The 19,201-nt window shown below is 43.9% G+C and overlaps 1 protein-coding gene across 3 annotated transcripts in view; it reads right to left on the reverse strand.

The window, feature by feature from the left end:
* Positions 1–1,756: 1,756 nt before the first annotated feature.
* The window catches only part of AKT1 (AKT serine/threonine kinase 1), a 105,194-nt gene continuing 87,749 nt past the window's right edge, over positions 1,757–19,201 (reverse strand). For all 3 annotated transcript variants that reach the window (XM_090034144.1, XM_090034143.1, XM_090034145.1), the window contains 3 exons: positions 10,487–10,574; positions 4,935–5,037; positions 1,757–3,146 (listed from right to left, as the gene is read on the reverse strand). In XM_090034144.1, coding sequence (XP_089890270.1) covers positions 3,067–3,146; positions 4,935–5,037; positions 10,487–10,574 — 271 coding nt within the window. In that variant the 3' untranslated portion in view covers positions 1,757–3,066. The remainder of the gene's footprint in view (positions 3,147–4,934; positions 5,038–10,486; positions 10,575–19,201) is intronic.

Raw genomic sequence — 19,201 nt, forward strand, 5'->3', positions numbered from 1 at the left:
AGTAAGATGATCACATGAGCTATGAAGCATCATGCACAGAAAGGAAGGGCTGGGCAGCAAAGATTTAAGGAAACCTCTACATACCAGCAGAACCTTCCCAAAAGTCTGCATGATCACACAGGGACTTTGGACACGTGGTGATGCCCCTACCCCAAATTCAGGTTTGACAGGCCTTTTGGTAGCTTCATGAAGGAGATTAAAGAGAGATGGGCATCACCTTATAAGAGCCAGAGCTTCAAAGCTCAGTAAACCCTTTCGGGAGTTGCAACCTATTGTTGTTTAGTAGGGCTGTGCGAAGCTTCAGTCCCCGATTCAATTCGGTGGAGATTTGGCCTGATTTGGTGGCTGAATCTTCGAATCCGTATCGAACCAGAGGACCCTTTAGCCTCCGCAAATCGAACCAGAATGCTCTGAATTGATACGGAGATTCAGACACAGACACAGCTTTAAAGGTTTTTTCTACGTACCTCAAGGTACCAGGCGGCTCGTGAACGCTGCGATGTTGGGGTGGATGGAGTGTCCCATAGAAGCATGGGGGGGCCACTTCCAGGTCTGCCGGGGGGGCTGCCACACCCCCCACCCCGTTCAGTGACAGGTGCCTCCTGGTTTTGGGGGGGCTGTGGCTGATTGCCGAGCTGTAGAGGCGTTGGGGGTGGGGGGCAGTGCACTCCTCAGCAGAAGTACTTCCAGTCTACTTCTGGGTTCACCTCCGAGCACATGCTGGGCCCCCCCCCGCACTCCTGTGGGATGCTCCATGGGGCCCAGCATCGCCGCAATCATGAGCTGCGCCTGCTGCCTCAAGGTACGTAGAAAATGTTTTTAAAGTTGTGTCCATGTCCTAATTGCTGATTCTCCAAATCAGCATTAAGTCTTCAGATTCAGCCAAATCGAATCAGGGACAGTGATCTGAATCAACAAACTGAATCACTGTCCCTTATTCGGTCCAAATCCGAATCGAATAGGGCCTACTTCACACACCCCTAATGTTTAGCACTGTTGCAACATTCTTGCTTAGCTTGACACACTGGGTACAGAAGAAGAAAGGTCTTTCTGTCTGTCTTTGCATTTCCTTTTTAACTGGGCAGCATCCCCTCTTTGGGGAAAATAGCTCCCAGAGTAAAGGAACCTATTAATACCCTAATATAAGATGGGGTTTTACCACTTGCAACCCAGGCTCAGTCGACTAAAACAGGAAATACCTTGGAGGATTAGGGCCTTAGCAACACACCTGCATACCCGAGTTTTATCCAGTCCTTTTTTGTTTAGAGCACTCTGGTTTAGTCCCATTGACACAAATAGGGACACCAGAACAAGGCCCCTTCCTCATTCCCTTTCCCTAAGGAAGGTTTCCAGTACAGAATTTATTTCCATAACAACCTACTACTGAACAGACCTTAAGTGCATAGCAAATAAAGGACTGCGGGAAGGTGGGTGGAAGCAGATAAACTCTTAAGAGGCTTCACACAAGGGAAGGATGGAGAGAAATTTGAAAACAGCTTTCATGTTTTCACAAAGCCAGAAAGCTCCTAACGAAAAGAAATAAAAACCTAACTTGTTAAAGCAGTTTTTATTTAAGTATTTGGAGGGAAATTCATATCATAAGTAAAAATGCTAAAGTTGAATGGTTGTAAAAAAAAAATGAAGGTGGTGGGTGTTCTGTGGTTGAACACAGTAGTTTGCCATGGGAAGGGGAAGTGAGGGTACTTGTAATATACTCCCTTTCAAATTAAAAAAAATAAATGCTAATTAACTGCAGTACACTTCATCATTTTTATACAGTCAAGAGAACAAAAACAAAAAGCAATCTAAGCAAATGCAACCTACAATGGAATAAATTCACTTGCAGTAGAGACAGAATAAGACTGCTTTTATGAAAATTACAAAGAAACATGATACAACAAAATAGGGTGTGGGGTATTGTTCACTAAGATTAAAAACAAAAAAAAAATCACTTTTTGAACATCATATTACTCAAACACATATGACGTTTCAATCTAGTTTTTCCTTATACATGGGAAACACTGTTGAAGTGATTCTTCACGAGTAAGAAAGCACCGCCGACTGTTGCCCAATACCGTTAATGCACACTGAAGAAAAAGGAAATGATCTAGCATGATGCAAACTTCATTAAGTGTTTATATAGCTTTTCTTTAAGAAAAAAAAAGTGGCAACAAGTCATTACTTCAGTGTCAAAATGTACGCATGTTTGGTTGACTTGCTCGTTGAGGTGGATTTCTCATGTAGACCTATGCAGCTTTTTATATGCTATGTAAAGTGGGGTGACTTTGCAGTGTAGCATTCCAGATGAGATTGGAAATCAGCCTGTTTTCTAAATCTTGAGAAGCCAATCCTAGTAAATAGTTCTAACTCTAAGCAAATGGAATAATTAAATGCACTGTCTTGAGTGGAATCCTCATCCGTGTAAAGTAGAAATGGACTAGATTCCACCAAACTTGATTTGATATGTAATGTCTTGTAGCAGATGTTATAACAAAATAACTCTTGATTTACCTCACTGAGGCCATTAATGCTGTTCCTATAACTGGTTTTCTGGAGTAGGATGACACTTCTTTGCTGTCCAAAGTGAGTTTGAACCCTTAACTCTCCAGAGTTTGTTCACTTTGTTGCTTATATTATTGCACTAGCTACTAAAGTCTTATATCTTCCTAAATAAATCTAATTGTTCAGAGTGCAGATTCTATATTTAGATAATGAACTGAATTAAATAAATAAAATAAAGGGGGTTTTCTGGTCAGAGCTGCTGATATGTTTAATCTCTTAATAACTTCTAAAGTAAACGGTTTTGGTGCATATTCTTAAAAACCTATGGTCATTCAACATAAAGGGTTTGACTTAACACTAAGAATGGATTTGTTTTCCTTCTCAAAAATGCAACGAAGAATTGTTTTAAATACAGAATCTGTGAGGCATCCTACAAATTTTTCTAAATTGTAGTACAAACATAGTTTGTAATTCAGGTAATATAGAAAGTTCTCTAGTGTCCATTGAAGTAAGGTCCCCAAAAGGCAGTCTGTTTTGTTTCTGAATGGAAAACATTGCAAAACATTAAGTGGTTCCACTGGCTGAATAGGAGAACTGAGGAAAATGAGGTCTTCTCTCATTATCGACACAATCCATACTGTCATCTGCAAGCAGACAAACACCATTTTACATTATACTGAATAATAATTTATACGTTTTCATTTTAAAGCAAGTACAAATGACTTCTATAATTCTTTCAATAAATGCAGTGTGCAAAAACCATAGCTAAAACTATCAAAAGAAAAGCAACCTTCAAGACCTGCCTTGAATCTCTACATCAAACAATAGTCATAGAAGAATGGGTTTTCTTTTGCTTTTTGGTTTTTTAAATCTCCCTTGCACAATGTGCAGAGGTGTAACGGTGGTGATCTTCATTTAACGCTACAGACATAACGTTGGTATTTAGTGTTATGAAGTGAATATACAGTTACCATTTACCTAGAACATATTGAAGCATACCAGCCCTGATGTAGTAACTGCTTACGTATGCAGTGTACAGAATGTGGGTACACAAATAATTCCAATTCCTGAGCAGAGCGGTTTCCCAATGGGAAATGATGATTCAGCAAAATAAAACACACATTTCAAAAGAGCTGTTCTCAGTAAAAGCTGTTTCACGATTTTCATTCATTCCATTTGAAATGAAATGTTGATTTCAAATTTTTATTTCATTTTCATTCCAAAACAACTGTTTCAAAACTTGTACGCTGCCAGGTATATGAAGTATTTAAAACAATGTCAGAATGAAATATTGATTCTACCAAAAACAAAACATTTTAATTTATCCAAGGGTAAATTGGAAAAAGAAAGAACAGTGCTAGTTAAAGTAGTGGGGTTTTCTAGGGATGACTGAGAAAGCTGGGGTAGTTCCTACAGCTCACCAAGCACTCACTAGAGCAACAACCCTCAGTATTTCTGGCTGCGGACAGAAATTACAGTACAGGTGCGATGGGATCTGATGTAGGATCCCAGCAATAACTCTTCCTGCTGTGCCATCATATCCCATCACACCAGTGCAAGGGTGCCTGATTGCACCAGCCCGTAGCAAGCTTGGCTCCCTGCGCTCCACTGGCTGGGAACCCCAATCGACTGACTGGAGCTCCCAGCTGGGACAGCACAGGGTAACCCTTGGATCTGATGCACTCCCCTGGCTGGGAATGCCCATCAGCTTACTATGGCTCCCAGCTGGGGAGCACACCTTGCAATCCCTCACCTGGGAGCCCGAGTCAGCTGCTTGCGTAGTCCTGGTCAGAGGAGCACATGGGAGCCAAGTGGCTTGGGTGTTCCCCTTGCTGGGAGCCCCTGATCAGCTGACCTGTGCTCCCAGACTCTGCAACACACAGGACTTCTGAAGGGCACTGGTGTGCTCCAGAGGCTGGGAGCACTGGCCACACATTCAATTAAAGGTGTGATAGGAACCAGACACAAAGTTATTTCACATCTTTGTTTGTTTTGTATAACTTTGTGGGTCATTCTTTGTTTCATCATGCCACTAACTGAATGAATGTGTGGCTGCATCACTACTTAAGATGTGATTAACTATTAATCACATCTTAAGTGTAACATCTATCAAGAGGCCTATTATCTAGGGATGAGCCTTGAGGGACAAATTCACATGCACATTTCTAAACATCTGGAGGCTGGATACAGGATTTTGGTTTGCACCCATCTTTGCTGCTAGCCCTAATCTATACAGGCAACAAGAAGTGAAAAACCCTTGTGGTCAATAACCCCCAATCAGGCACAAATCACAAAATGTAGTTATGTACCAGGAAAAAAATCCCAGACGCATGTGAACAAACATTTCCTTGGTATTTTGTAAAAAAACTACTGAAAACTGTCTTGAGATTATTCAGGGGAAGATGGTGCTAGTTTTGTTCAGAATACTTTACCTTGGTCAGGTGGAGTGATTGTAATCATCTGTGCTGTAAATTCTTCATCAAAGTATCTTGTATCTGTTTCAGATGTAACTTGTGGCTTAAATGGAGGTACAAGCTGCAAAGCAAAAGACCAACTAAGTTTAAGTGTTCCTGAAATATAGTGTTAACAGGCAGGCTTTGAAGTGCAACTGGGACTGACAGCGATTTTTGCTGTACTACAGGCAAAACAGCTCACAGGAAAGAAATGGGCCAATGTGTACACAGTATTTAAATGTGCATTTGCTCTTTATGGATTGTTTTCCCTTCCATCTTGTTTGCAGCAAGGCAAGAGATCTGGACTTCTGATGCTATTTCAAGCAACACAAAAAGAACAGATACCTCATTAAAATTATTAAAGCTTGGTCTCTTTTTAAAATGATGTACACATCTGTAGGCCTCCTTTACTCTGCTTTAGATCTGGAAAGGGACAGAAGTTGAAAGCCTGTCTCGTGCCCCCCCCAAATTGATTAGAGAGTAAGGAGCTGAGCATAGTGACATCACACGTCCTTCCGATTGCATGGAAACCAGACAATAAGCACATAGGGAGCCCTGTGGGTTTACAGAAAGCAGGCATGGGCAGTAGGCAGCATCTTTCTCTGGCTAAACCACAAATGGCACAGTCAGTGTCTTCTCTGTGCTGTAAAATTCTTGGGCATGAGGGACAGAAGTCAGCCACATGTAAGTAGGATCTCCGGATGGAGCAGAGATGCTTGAATGGGGTGTGCAAGGAGGCAGGCTGGGATGAAAGAGAAAGGAGCTGTTCTTTCAGAAGAGCGTTTGGAGTCCAATGTCCTTGGGAGACAAGCTTTGGTCACTCCTCCCACTACATGACACTGTAGCAACTGAATGAAAACAGCAGAAGATTTTTTGCCATCCCAAAAAGCACAAAAAGCTCTAGACATTCATCTTCAGTTCTCCTACCTCTGGTGGTACACACAGCCATCTTTTAATAGCACACAAACTGCGCAACGAAAAGTTTAGGAGCGGGCTGGAGGAAGTATGCTGCACCCAGTGAAATCACAGGGGATACATTTATCTAGGCAAAATGCTAAATCACTCCACCAGGAATTCAGCAGGCATGGAAGTTTATACTGCTAACCCTTATGCAAATAAAAACAAGTTCTACTAAAAGCTTCTATTTGAAATCTGTCAGCAGAACCTGAAATTAAAACCCCATCCACCCTCTGCTTCATCCTGAAAGCCAGAGCTACTTGCTCAGGAGAAAGACACTGGGTTCATCCAACTAGCTCAGGAACTATCTTTTTATTTTGAGTTGGTAGAGCGGAGCTCCAAGGCCCTGCTATAAGACAGTAAGAAACAGAAGAACTGGAAGATTCCTTTATTCAGATTAGATTTAAATCTAAATGGTTAAAAGCGTGACCCACCAGTAGAGGACCCACATACAGGGAGGCTGCAAAGAAGTCAATTTCCATTTCCAGAATGAACACCTTCCCTAAAAACTTCCAGCAGAGTAGACTTTGAAACGGTCTTTCAAAACCAATAGTTCTGAGGGTCCAGGGATGCCTTCAAGGGTGCTGACAGGCACAGCCCTTTCGCTCTGACTGGGTTTAAAAAATGAAAGTTCTTCAAAGCACAGGTCATTCTTGAAACCACAGAGCACACCAGCTATGCATTACTCATGGTACAACAGCAGATAATTTTGTTGTGAAAGGAAGCAACCCAAGCAATTCCAGCCAGGAACGAGGGGTATGCATAATGGAGGGAGGAAAGACCCCTTTTTCTCCCCCATTTTTAGACCCTGCTATTCTTACAGCCATACACTGTCCTGTTCCGTTTGGCTTTCAGGTTCCTCCCTGACCTTTTTAGCTAATGGTGTTGGTGGCGTTTGTACTGTTCCCAGATGCTCTCTAAATTACTGTCTGCAGCAGAGGCTCAGCATGTGGGGGTGATTTAGGACTTGGACACTGCAGCAGACACCTACACTCTGTGCTCCAGGAGGGCTGGGGATAGCAGAAAACTGCAGAACACAAGAGCCCGAGACAAATGTGATCTGGCACATTTCAGGAAAAGATCCTTGTAAAACTGGAATCTAAACCAGAATAAGGCGCAGCCCAAAGAGGTGGCAAGATTCTTATCAGCCTCCAGGTTTGGGAAATTAAAGTAGGAGAGAGCTGTGCAATTCGACTGGCTGAAAGGTGCTATTTGTAGCACAACCCATGGGGACTGAGTATGTTCTTGGGGGGGGTGCAGGCTGAAAGAAACTCAGTGCCACAAGGAAGGAAACTTCCTCCAATCTGATTCCTTCTAATGCCTTAAGGAAGCAGGGTTTTGTATGCTCTTGTGACAAAAAGAGGCTCCACTCCACCATCAATTTTTCCTCCTAAATGGTACAATGTTCAAGACCCCAACATTTAGTTAACCAGACCGGTTGATAGGAATCACCAATTACCTCTTCATGCAGCTCTCTTTACAACTATTGTTCCTAACACTAGACTGGATACATCCTATGCAATCAGAAAGCTGGCGTGCAAAAGTCAAGGACCTAAGGCATCTGCTGCAGACATACACCAAGCAATAGAAGGGCTATCGTAGAAGCAGGCAAAATACGACCCCACCAGGAAATTTCATCCAGCCTGCGGGCTCCCACCAATTAATTGTACCCTGCCCAACCCGCAGGCCTTGCTCCCACCTTTGTGCGTGGAGGGGCCCTGGCTCAGCCAGCACACAGCTTCCAGGTGGGGCTGCTGCCGCCACTGCTGCATCTGCTGGGTGGGGGCAAGGAGCATGGGGTTGGTGGAAGCGCAGAGCCTGCGCTCAAGGGGTGGCAGGAGCGTGGAGCTTGGGTGGGCAGGGTGTGGGTGTGAGGGAGTGTGTGGGGACCCCCCCCAACACCTCCCCAGCAGCAAGCAGTGGGCCCTTGGGGTGCTTGTGGCCTGCTTGCAGCTCTGGCCAGAGCCACACATGGCAGCAAGGAATGCAGCCAGGCTGGTCTGCCTCTATTGTGTGGGGCTCCCTGTGGCACAAAGCTCTGCACGATGGAGCTGTCTGCATTCCCTGCTCCCTGCCACCATGGACACAGGGGCAGAGCTCCCTGCCACTTCCAGCAGAGTCCCAGCAGCTGCACATGGCAGCAGGCAGCAGGGAAGGCAGCCGGCTCCATCATGTGGGGCTTCTCCCAGCACTCACGTGCCACCAGGGAGCTGCACGTGTGCCGCGGGGAGCCCCATACAATAGAGGTGGGCTGGCCTGGCTGTGCTCCTTGCCACCATGTGCAGCTCTGCTGAAGCCACATGCTACCACGCTGCAGCAGCATCTGTACAGACCACAAGTGGCCCAAGGGCTTTCTGCTGCTGCTGTTACTGCAGCCACTGGTGGGGGCTGTGCACCATACGGGGGATTGTACAGGAGATCCCGCCTCCTCCCAAGCAGCCCACAAAACCCACACCCTGCTCTCAACCCCCCCTCATATACACCCATCCTGCAACATACCCTACACCTCCCCACACACACAGCCACACCATCTCACAGACACACCCCGCTACACCCCGCCATACACACGCCCCCCCAGCCGAAATGATTGCCCACTCCTGGGTTATTGAGTGCTGTCAGCATAAAATTAGACCTTCCAGCCAGCTCTTGGTTTGCTGGCCCTTACGCAAAAAGCATGACTTACTAGTCCTCCAATTCTCTGGTCTGCTTTGGTCTGGTGAGGTACTGCAGGAAACCTATACAAATCCAATTTTCCCAAGACTTGATGAGAACAAAGCAAGCAGAAGAATGAGACCCAGTAAAACACATGTGTATGATCAGGGTGTGTTTGGTGATTTGCTTTCTACAGAAAGAGGCAGTTCTGCTAGAGTTGTAACTCTCCTGGTTTTGGAAAAAAGCAGGTCTTCCAGGAGCAGGGACAAAGGTTTATGCTGTAACTCAAAAATGTATGAATAATCTTCAAATAGTTTAAAACTTTAGCCTGGCAACCTTGACAGTGTCCTCTAAGAGGATCAGCATATCCCGGTCACATGCTGGTACTCAAGTGTGAAGTATGCAATGCTGAAGTACTTCATCAGCATTCAAATTCATTGCACTCTTTCCCTTCTGAGATATGACATAAAGAGGGAAGCGTCTTTGCTAATACCTCTTTCTGGAATTAGGAACATGTGTCATACTATACTTTGCATGCTATATATTTGCATTGCATTAGGGACTATGCAACACCTTTACAGCTATCATGAATGCAGAAAGTGCTTGGAAAGGACAAAGGTGGGGTATACAAACACTAGGAAAAACTACTGTGCTACAATCTCTTTGTTCCTCTTAACAGCATATATCTACAAGAAGACACGAGGGGGTAAAGGAGGAAACAGGGTTCTCTTTGTAATCTTGTATTCATGTTGGACAACTCCCAATACAATACACAAGCCAGCAACGTTAATCTACTGTCATGATATGGAAATTGCTAACAGATTATTGCATTAGTTATACCAAAAGGAATCCAAACAGCCAAGGACTGAAATAGATCACGCACTATATTCAATAAAAGGACACTAGTTAAAAACAGTATAGTCTGCATGCCTATTGGAGCCCAGAGAAGTTATAGGCTCTTCTGCAACAGAAGAGAGACTAGACAGATCCCTGTTTATGCATTAAATTGGACTTAACACAATGAGAGGACAACAGGACAGTAAAACCAGGAGGCTGAAAAAAAGGCTACAATTACTCAAGGGCTATCATGATGGCAAAGAGGGTAGGTTTTCTCGCTCTGTGGATGTCCTATTTGGTTAAACTTCCTCTAGGCATCATGAGAGTGGTTTGAGTGGACCTGAATGCACAGGGAAAGAGATCTTGCAGATCAGCTCAGATAAGGCAAAGAAGGTACTGTGGAAGAGGGCACCATGATGCTTATAGTGGAAGGCACCGAATGGTTAATGCCTGTCCCATCACAGGGTTAAGTTGCTGACTTCAATGGTTCCTGTTTGAGGACCCAAGGGTAGGGCCCCAAGAGAAGTGGGTAAAAAAAATCCTAAGCTCCGATAAGTAACAGTGCCTCTGTATCTACAGAAAGCTCATTAGAACTGGACAGATTTTACAAATCCACACTGGATTTTTCTGCATGCATCTGATCTCATCTATTTTAATTATGCTTTTACTACTGCTTCTGATTACCGTCAGTCTCAGGTTCCCAGACACAAAAAGCCAACTTCCGGGCTACAACCACCTTATAAGGGGAAATTATTTCCTACCACAAGAAAGTTGAATGAGACCAGCTTTGCACAAATACATGTTTAACAAAACATGAATTTGTGGCCACTTTTGATTTGACAGAGACTCTTCTCCTCCTAGCATGGACATGGATGACTTTTCTTTAAAAGAAAAGTTTTGATTGGGAAATCCCATAACTACAGTACTTGCAGAACAGTGTAACAATTTAGGTAGGCTTCGAAAGGATAACTCAAGCGTTCCAGATCTCTTCTGTGAAGTTTTCTTCTACAATTTATGTAGGGGACATTGGTGAGGAAACAATTCATTCACAGATACACTTTCCCTAAGAGGAATATTATAAATACCTTTTTCTCATATACATCTTGCCAAACAATGCCAGCAAAAAATTTGTGTTGCATAATCTCCTTAGCGTCATCAGGACCACCACCTAACCTGTTTTGGGACAAAAAAAATAAAATAAAAAGAGAACATGTATTTTTCCAATAAAAGTATTGGGAAGACAGGACCTGATGAGTTATACGGTTTGTGCAGTTGGCAGCAGACCCAGTATTATCATAATCTATCTAGCTGCATAAATACAGCAAAACCCATAAGCACCATTTAAAGTACATTAGACATTCTGAAATCATAGTTTAGAAATCATTATTGATATAAAAAAGACCCGCCCCCCAAAACAAACAAACAAAACCACTCTTGAGAAGATTTGGGCTGGCATGGTTATGGGAAACAAAATGCCTTCTAGACATCACCCACAGAATTTGACTGTTTCAATTAAAGAGCCAGTTACTATTGGTACCCAGGACTGATGCCAGTGAGGTTTGCACAGGAAACATCACAACCAGAATTGGAAGATAATAAAATAAAACTAGCTTAACTACAGGCTGAATTGAACCAACTGAACTCTAAGAACTTGCAATGATATGGGAGATGCTATGTTCAGGCTATTAGAAAACCAACAACACACAATCTTGTTATAGAGAGATTTGATATAAAATGTGAGGCACAAACACAGAAACCCACATGGCATTTTATTCACTTTTCAAAGAAGAAAAGAAGCTTAAAAATACACTCTTCAGTAAGAGTGCCAACATGCACTGGTTTAGGGTCTGCACTTACAAGACGCCAACACTGCTGCAATCTGCATTGGTTTTACATGCCAGGATAACTTACACTGGATCCAATACAAACAGATGACCAGTTCTCCCTAGACAGCTGCTATTACCGAGCCTTGCCACTTGGTGGGAGAAGGCAGAGAATAGTTGTTTCCACTGAGCAATGGGATAAGTTTTGCATTTACTAGTCACTGGATAAAAATGAGAAAACAGCATTTGGAGCAGAAGGCAGAACCCAGGATCCTCTCCCCACCAGGAGAAAGCCACCTCCATTGGTTAGGTTCCTTATGTCTTATTCTCATTCTTGCCCTCCAAATCCTGCACGCCTTTCTACCTAGTGGCCCAGTACAACAGGAAAGATGAAGAATGCCCTCAGCCCTACCTAGAGCTTGGTGGAACATTCCTCCAAGTGGAATATGTAGGTTTAAGCTCTGCCAGAATGGGGTCTAGAACCTGGATTGCCTATTTCTTGGGCTAGCAACCTAACCACTAGGGTACTAGGCAAAAAGTGGGCAGGTGGAATAAGACTGCACTTAGCCACTCAGGTGTCTAAAAGTAACCTAAATACCACTTCAATGTTACAGGCCCAGGACACACACTGGATGTGGCACGATTAAAATGTTAAATTTCACCATAAATTATAACATGGTATATGTTCCGCCACTTTATGGCACTGTAAAATGGCAAACCAGCCACAAAGATGTTCCATATATAATGTAAAACATCTTTGTGGCTGGTCTGCATGGTGCCTTAAATCAAATGGGACATGTGTTGCGTTCCAGACCAGAGTTACCCCAACCCATATGAATAATCAGCTGATTGTTGGCATCAGCTGGGGATAGTTCCAGGTCTAGAACTGAATTCAGAGCTGCCTGGGGCCAGTGCCAACAATCACCTTATTGTCAACACTGTTTCAGACAGTTCCATTATTTCCAACTGGATGTGGGGCTGTTGGGGGCTGGTGCTGACAAACAGGTGATTTCATAGGCAAGCACTTCAACCACCAAGGTACTAAGCAAAAGTGGGCAGGTGATTGTCAGTGCTAACCCTGAACAGACCTGGGTCTCAAATCACACCCAGGGCTGACTGAGGCTAGTTCCAACAATAACTGATTGATAACACTGGCTCAAGTGTAATCTCAGCCCCACTCTGATCCCTGAGATTGGACTGGGGGCAGCTCTGAGTCCTGAACTGGGTCCCAAGGCTATCTATGCCCAGTCCCCATCTGGGGACAGCCCCACAGCTAGGGACAAAGATGTCCCCTGCCTGATCCACAGAATCAGGCTGGGGACAGCCCCACAGTGGCATGACTGGCATCTGCGGAATATTACATCCCATCCCAAACATGATGCGTCCTTTCATGCATTTCTGGCATGACAGGGCATGCCATATTTGGGATCCGACATAACATCTGTCAGATCTGAACGGCGCCACTATTTTAATGTCTGCCAGGAGCTACTGTCTCAGAACAGGATCTGGGCCTAGGATGACTTGCCTTGGTCACACAGGTCCTTTACAATGGAGCTGGAAACTGACTCCGGCACTCCCATATACCCAGCTGGAACCTTTAGCACAGGGCCATAATTGCTCTCACTATGTAACCATGCTGCAAGCTACTAAATTTCACTTACAGTATAAATCACAGGCTTGATTGTGACAATGATTTGCATAAAGTAAGCAGCAGTGTGTTATTATTAGGGCCTGGTTTAAATTGTGGGCCCAACTCACAGCACAGCAGCTCCTTTAATTTTGGAGTTCTCCAAACGTGTTCCCCCACCACCGATTGGTGGAGGGGCCTGTTGACCCTACTGACTGTTCCTGATGGTCAGAAGGCAAAAACTGTGGTTTTAATATAGTTTTTGCGTCCCACCCAGTCAGCAGCAAGGGGCAGAATGTGAAGAACATAGCATATTTAAATCTGTGATTTAAACCAGGCCCTCATTACTATACTGTCCCAGAAACAGGTTGCAGAAGGAGACTCAATCGTTATCTCCACCAGCTCCCCACAGGTGCAGGAAGGTACTATGCTCTGCCAGTTCTCCACCAGGCTCACTGCACATTCTCCAGTGCGTCAATACATCTATGCTGGCCAGTACAATGAGAGGCAAGCATCCCATTCTACCCACTCTACACAGGCTACTTCTCTTCCTAGACTGGTGTCTAGCACAGGGCCATAAAGTACCTTTCCAATACCCCACCCACAATCTGACTACTAGCAATGTTGCTTCACTGTGTTTTCCCTCCAAAAATCCATTTGATACAGAAAATCCAAAGCAAATACAAACTAAGAACGACATGAACACTACTTTTAACCAGCATGGAAAAAGGCATGGAATCAGCATGGAACTGTAGACATGTATAAGTACTTTGGAGACAGCAAGCTTATAGCAGCTTTTGTTCTGCAAAGACTAAATATACACACTTGGTGAAGTGACAGCAGGGCTGGGGGGGTGTTATACTTTTTTAAAATTGATAAGGTAGTAAAATAAAAAGTAAAACTCAGTGAAATGGAACAGGAAAGCTGCATGCAACAGAAAACCTCACGTTTTGGGTACAAAGGTATTTTCAATGCAGCTTTTATTTTTGCCAGGATTAGAATAAAAGGGCCTTCAGGGAGTGAACAAAAATCAAGGCAGTAACTAATGCAAGAGCACAACCATTTTTAATAAGTATTTACAATTAAAAACTTGGCATCTTGTGAAGAAATGCAACATTATCTGGCAAAAAAAAACCTGAAAGAAAAAAAAAAAGGACTAAAAAATCTGCAGCATAAAATTAACATCACAGCATGGAAATCAGCAGACAGAATCCAGAGTGGTATAACCAGACTGGAAAAGCAAACCACTACTAAAAAGTTTACAGTACACAGGGAAATATGAAATGAATAGAGAGGGCCAGAAGCAACAGAAAGACTAGAGTTTAGATGGGTCTCATTAACTGAGCATGGGACATTTCTATTTATTCATGGTTGTTTCCTTCCTAGGTCAAGAACCTTTATTCTGTGCTTCAGCTTAGTTCCAAAGAAAGACACTTTATTAAAAAGGAGCTGAAGGAAAAAAAGAAAAAAAAATGAAACATGGAAATAGTCTGAGCTTGGAATTTATATGGCTTGGAAGTTATTTTAATGATTTGGCTGCTAATATCTGTGCTCCAGAAGTGAATGGCAGTCAGCTCTTTCCACAGAAAAAGCACATGCAAAATTGTTCAACATGCTTAGATCACGCAAAGGCTTATGAACAAAAATAAGCAGGTTTCTAAATCATAGACAGACCCTGCCATTTCAGTTTACTCCTCAAAGTGAAGACTAATATGACCCCTGGATATTCCCACATTCACAAAAAATAAAATTCCAGTTTTTCAACTGAAAAATGTCACCTTTGCTGCAGCCTAGTTCCAATATAGCAAAGCACCCGAGCACATGCTTAACTTTAGGCACATGAACCATCTCACAGCCCAGAATCTGCTTTGCTGGACCAGGACCTAGTAGAGAGATTCTGAGTTTGGGACCATCCTCATCTGGAAGATCCTGACACCACTCACCTTCAGGTTCTTGACTGTTCATGGTTCACTGCTCATTCTGCGCTTCCCTCCATTACACTTGAATCTGAAGCCTCAAACCATTTCATTGTTACCTTAACAGTCTCATCAGAACAAGGGAAAGGTCACCCACAAGGATAGGACCAGCTTGGCATCTCTCACCCAGTCATTTACATGCTATCACAGGGGCCTCAGTAACCGGTGGCACCTTGATCTCTTGTGCGTCTCTGTGGCACACGGAGGACTTTGCTTCACTCAGTGGCTGAACAAAAGCACTATACAGGGGAAATATGGCTGGTAATATACAGGTGATCAGACTAGCCTACCTAAGCTGGCCTTTCTGGCCACAAATTCTATGGAACTATTAACCGTTGTTCCTTACAAACGTTCTCTACTTTACAAGAATGACATGGAGAATATTCTGCCCCCGGCAGCAGCCCCATATTTTCCAAAAATGGTGCAACCTGAGAAATAGAATTTTTTCCTCTTTCAGTTTGTCCTGTGGCTACATTCACTGCTTCGCAACCAGCTTCCATTCACAAGTAGTCTAAAACCAACAGTTGCGTAAGCCACTCTCAGTACAATGTGGCCCGTCTGATTTAAGAATGAAAGCTACATCCTCAGCCTACCTAAGATTACAGTAACTGCTTCCTCCAATTCAGTTCTACCACTGTAACCACTGAAAGCAGACTACTTGACCTTCTAAGTCTACAGTGGATTCCTTCTGATAGTTACAGTGATAGAAACTGTGTTAGCACGATGCAGTGTAGCCCATTACACCACCTCCAGTTCTGACACTTAAGGTACTTTTACATGTGCTCCGGGGGTGGGGGACAGCGCTTTGGAGTGGCTCTTGGAGCCAATCCAATTAAAACACCGCTGCATCTCATGTATCAGCATTCCCAGGCTTAAAAATGGAGGCAGGGGTGCTTGAACAAGCTTTAGTTTAAGTGCCCCCGCTGCCATTTTGACGTACAGAGATGCTGATACACAAGACGCAGGAGACTGCTGGAGCACAGCAATTGCCACGCTCCAACAGACTCGATTAATCCAGTCTGCTCTGACATGCTGGAATTCCAGTGCATCAGAGCAACCCCCACACTCGGGTACAGGCGCCCTTACTGTCTAGTCCCAAGTAAGACTCTACAAACATCTACTCAGAAGTGAACACCTTTCCAAATTTGCTGCTTTCCAGGTGACACATTACCAGAGCTTTTGAGGCATAGGTCTGAAAGGTGACTTTCAAATTTCTAGCTGGAATTGATTACCAGGGGTGTTTTACAGTATTACTTCCGCTTGGTTCCCTAATAGGATGAAAACACACCTTAGGAACCAACTCAGCAAAGGCCACTTGTTCTGAGAGGAATAGCAGGAGTGGCTGCACATTTCACCTTCCCTAAACGCATCAGATAAAAAAAAGTTTCCTGTTTTATCAAGGATCCCAAACCTAGAGACTTCTTTCTTTCTAGCAGTTCCTAAGTCCTTGGATATAGCTGCATCTACCTGACTTCCCCATGAGCAGTATCAACACCAAGGAGAGTCTCTGTGAGTCCAACCCAAGATGGTATTTAAGAAGCTGTCCCTGTTGTGTGGAGACAGAGACAACTTCTTAAATACCATGCAGGGTTGAAGGTCTGTAGCCTATTACACAGGCAGTTGACAGGGTGGAAATACACCCTCTGTCCAGGTATTTAAGATATGTTGATAGTACAATAGAAGTCATAACTTTTTGCTTTAATCATCACCTTCTCTTCCCTACATTGCTGACAGGTAGACTTGTTTGATGTGAAAACAGTAGAATCTGGGAGATTTCAAAAGGCCACTCAAGCACACACGATACCATCAGAATTAATTGAAACACTCCACCATGTCTGTGCTCATGCTGTCACCCAACAAGTTCAAAGTGAAATGGCTGAGACGAGGGGTGCTCAACCCCCAGCCTATGGGCCAGATCCAGTCTGTGGAGCCAGGTGATCCAGCTCATGGGGCTCTCTAAAAGTCTGAAAATCTGGGGAGGAAGGGGAGAAGCCGAGGTAATTAACATTGCCACTGCTCCGCCACTACTACATCTTTGAAGTCTACATTAGATTCCCTCTAATAGTTATTAATTTCTAAGTCCCGTGAGCCAGATAATATGGCCCTGTACCTGGAATCCCGCCTGCAAGCAGGGAGCAACAAGACGCCATCCAACCTAATCCAGAGCACGAGGGACTTGGGGCTGGGCTGACCCAGTGCATGGGGGCCTGGAGCTGGGGCAGTAGGCCTGATCCTCCACAGGGCTTTGACCACAATATGGCATGTGGGACCAGGGCCAGATCCAGTGTGCACTGGATTGGGTCCCAGCTCCATGTGCACTGGGTCAGTCCTGGCCCATGGACCCACCCCACCAGTCATCCAGCCCATGGAGGAAAAAGGTTGGATATCACTGATTTTAGATCAAGTGAGTTCATACAAACTGCTGGAAGTGTATTCTGCTCCAAGCAGAGTGGGGGGGCATTTGCAGGTTAAACTGGATGCATTTCAAAAACCTTCTTCATGGATTCAAGTAGTTCATGGCATGTCACAATCCTCTAGATGCAGGAAAGGCCCACTAAGGCTCTGACATGCTTGTGATGACACAAACTAAAGAAGCAATCATCAGGTGCATTTTCAGTACCCTGGAGGCAAAGAAAGGACAATGGTAGGTTGTGTGTTTCAGGACATAGTTAAGGGAGTTTAAATGCTTCAACTGTCAGCTCCCTTACTTTCAAAAGACCCATTTTCATGAACTCAAGACACCACCATTCTGGTTTTGAGCAACCCTAAGAATAGCGATATGAAGGAGCCTGCATTGCTAAAGCGACCCAAAATCTTGGGATTCTATTCCAGCCTGCCCAATCATACACAAAAGGTGGCAAGCAGCACGGTAGAGGTGAGAGCTCAGTTTTTACCTTTTTAGCCTCTATTTCTTGTTCCTTCCTGTTGGCAAAGGCCAGAAAGGGCCAAAGAAAGAAAAGGAAGAACTCCTGTGGTAAACTGACCTTCTCAGAGTAAGGAACATAACAGAGAACACAAACAACCAAAGTGATTGGGTTCCCACCCACAGGCCATATTTCTGACATGACCGATACTGGGTGGGATGGGGGAATGGAAACACTGAAGTATGGAGTGACAGAAAGGGTTGAATTCACGCATAAGAGAAATCTTGGTACTTGCAAATCTAAATTCAGCAGGGCTGAGAGTCATCTGAGTTTGTGGGAAACTTGCTGCTGGACTGCACATATGTTCAAAAAAAAAAAAGTCACTCTGTTCATAGAGAACACCCTGACTCATTCAATTCTTTCCAATTACAATTTCTAGAGCAAAAGAACGAATAATAAGGTACTTGGGAAACTTTGCTCTTTCAACTGTAAAAACATACACGGTTTTTTTGTCTCCCTTAACCTGATCTGTATCACAAGGCAGCAGAGAAGAAATGTTTATAGAACAGCTCTTTTTCTTCTCAGGAAAATTAAGGGTCACGTTCCAAGATTAATACATTTATATGAATCCCTAGAGAAACCTCAACATTCCTTTACTCTTATAAAAGGAGAGGGGGGTTTGTGATTGATTAAAGTCTGAGTGCAATTATCTTTCCTCATATTTTCCCCATATGCCTGTGAGTTTGGAGCATTGCTTTTACTGAACGCAGAATGCAAACGCTTCTCAGACATTACCAGCTGAGGTGAGACAGGTTATTCATAACATTATATTCCCCGATAGCAGGCCAAGAGTCACCTCCAGCCATTCATTTAACTTAACATCTCCATGCACAATGTTTCAGTATTTCCTCATTAAAAAGAAAAAATATATATTTTATTGTGCAGGGAGGAAGCCTTAGGGTTCGATTTCCTTTCCCATTTCCTCCTTCATTCTTTCCCACTCACTAGCAGCAAGTCAAGGCAGGGAAATCAGTTTTGGCACCTACTGCAGACGCAAAGTTCTGATAATTGCATGACTTGCCATCACATGACTTTGGGGGTTCCCAGCATGAAACGGCAGGGCAAGAATACCCGGGTTGTAGTCCCAGTTCTTCCCTGACTGCTGTGAGTATCTTGGCGCTTCTCCCAATCCGTGCTATTAAACAAGGCTTCACACTGTCATTAAGGCAACTAGCATGCACCCATTTGTCTAATAATGTAACTGGGAACTGGCACAAGGTCATAATTTCACTGGGAACTGGCTCATGGTCACTTGAGGTGGGGACCCAAGTCTTGGATACTTTCTTGCACAGCTTTTGAGGAAAAACATAAGTTGCTTCAGTAACCTGCATTAATCCAGTGCAACTCTGCATCACCCTCTAGCAGCTTGACTCCATATATATCAGGATGTCAAAAATATGGTCTGTGGGTAGGAACCCGATCATCAGAATCATGATGCTGCTCATGGGTC

This window comes from Crocodylus siamensis, chromosome 2, assembly GCF_052110815.1.
Source record: "Crocodylus siamensis isolate JL-2025a chromosome 2, ASM5211081v1, whole genome shotgun sequence".
Classification (NCBI taxonomy): domain Eukaryota; kingdom Metazoa; phylum Chordata; order Crocodylia; family Crocodylidae; genus Crocodylus; species Crocodylus siamensis.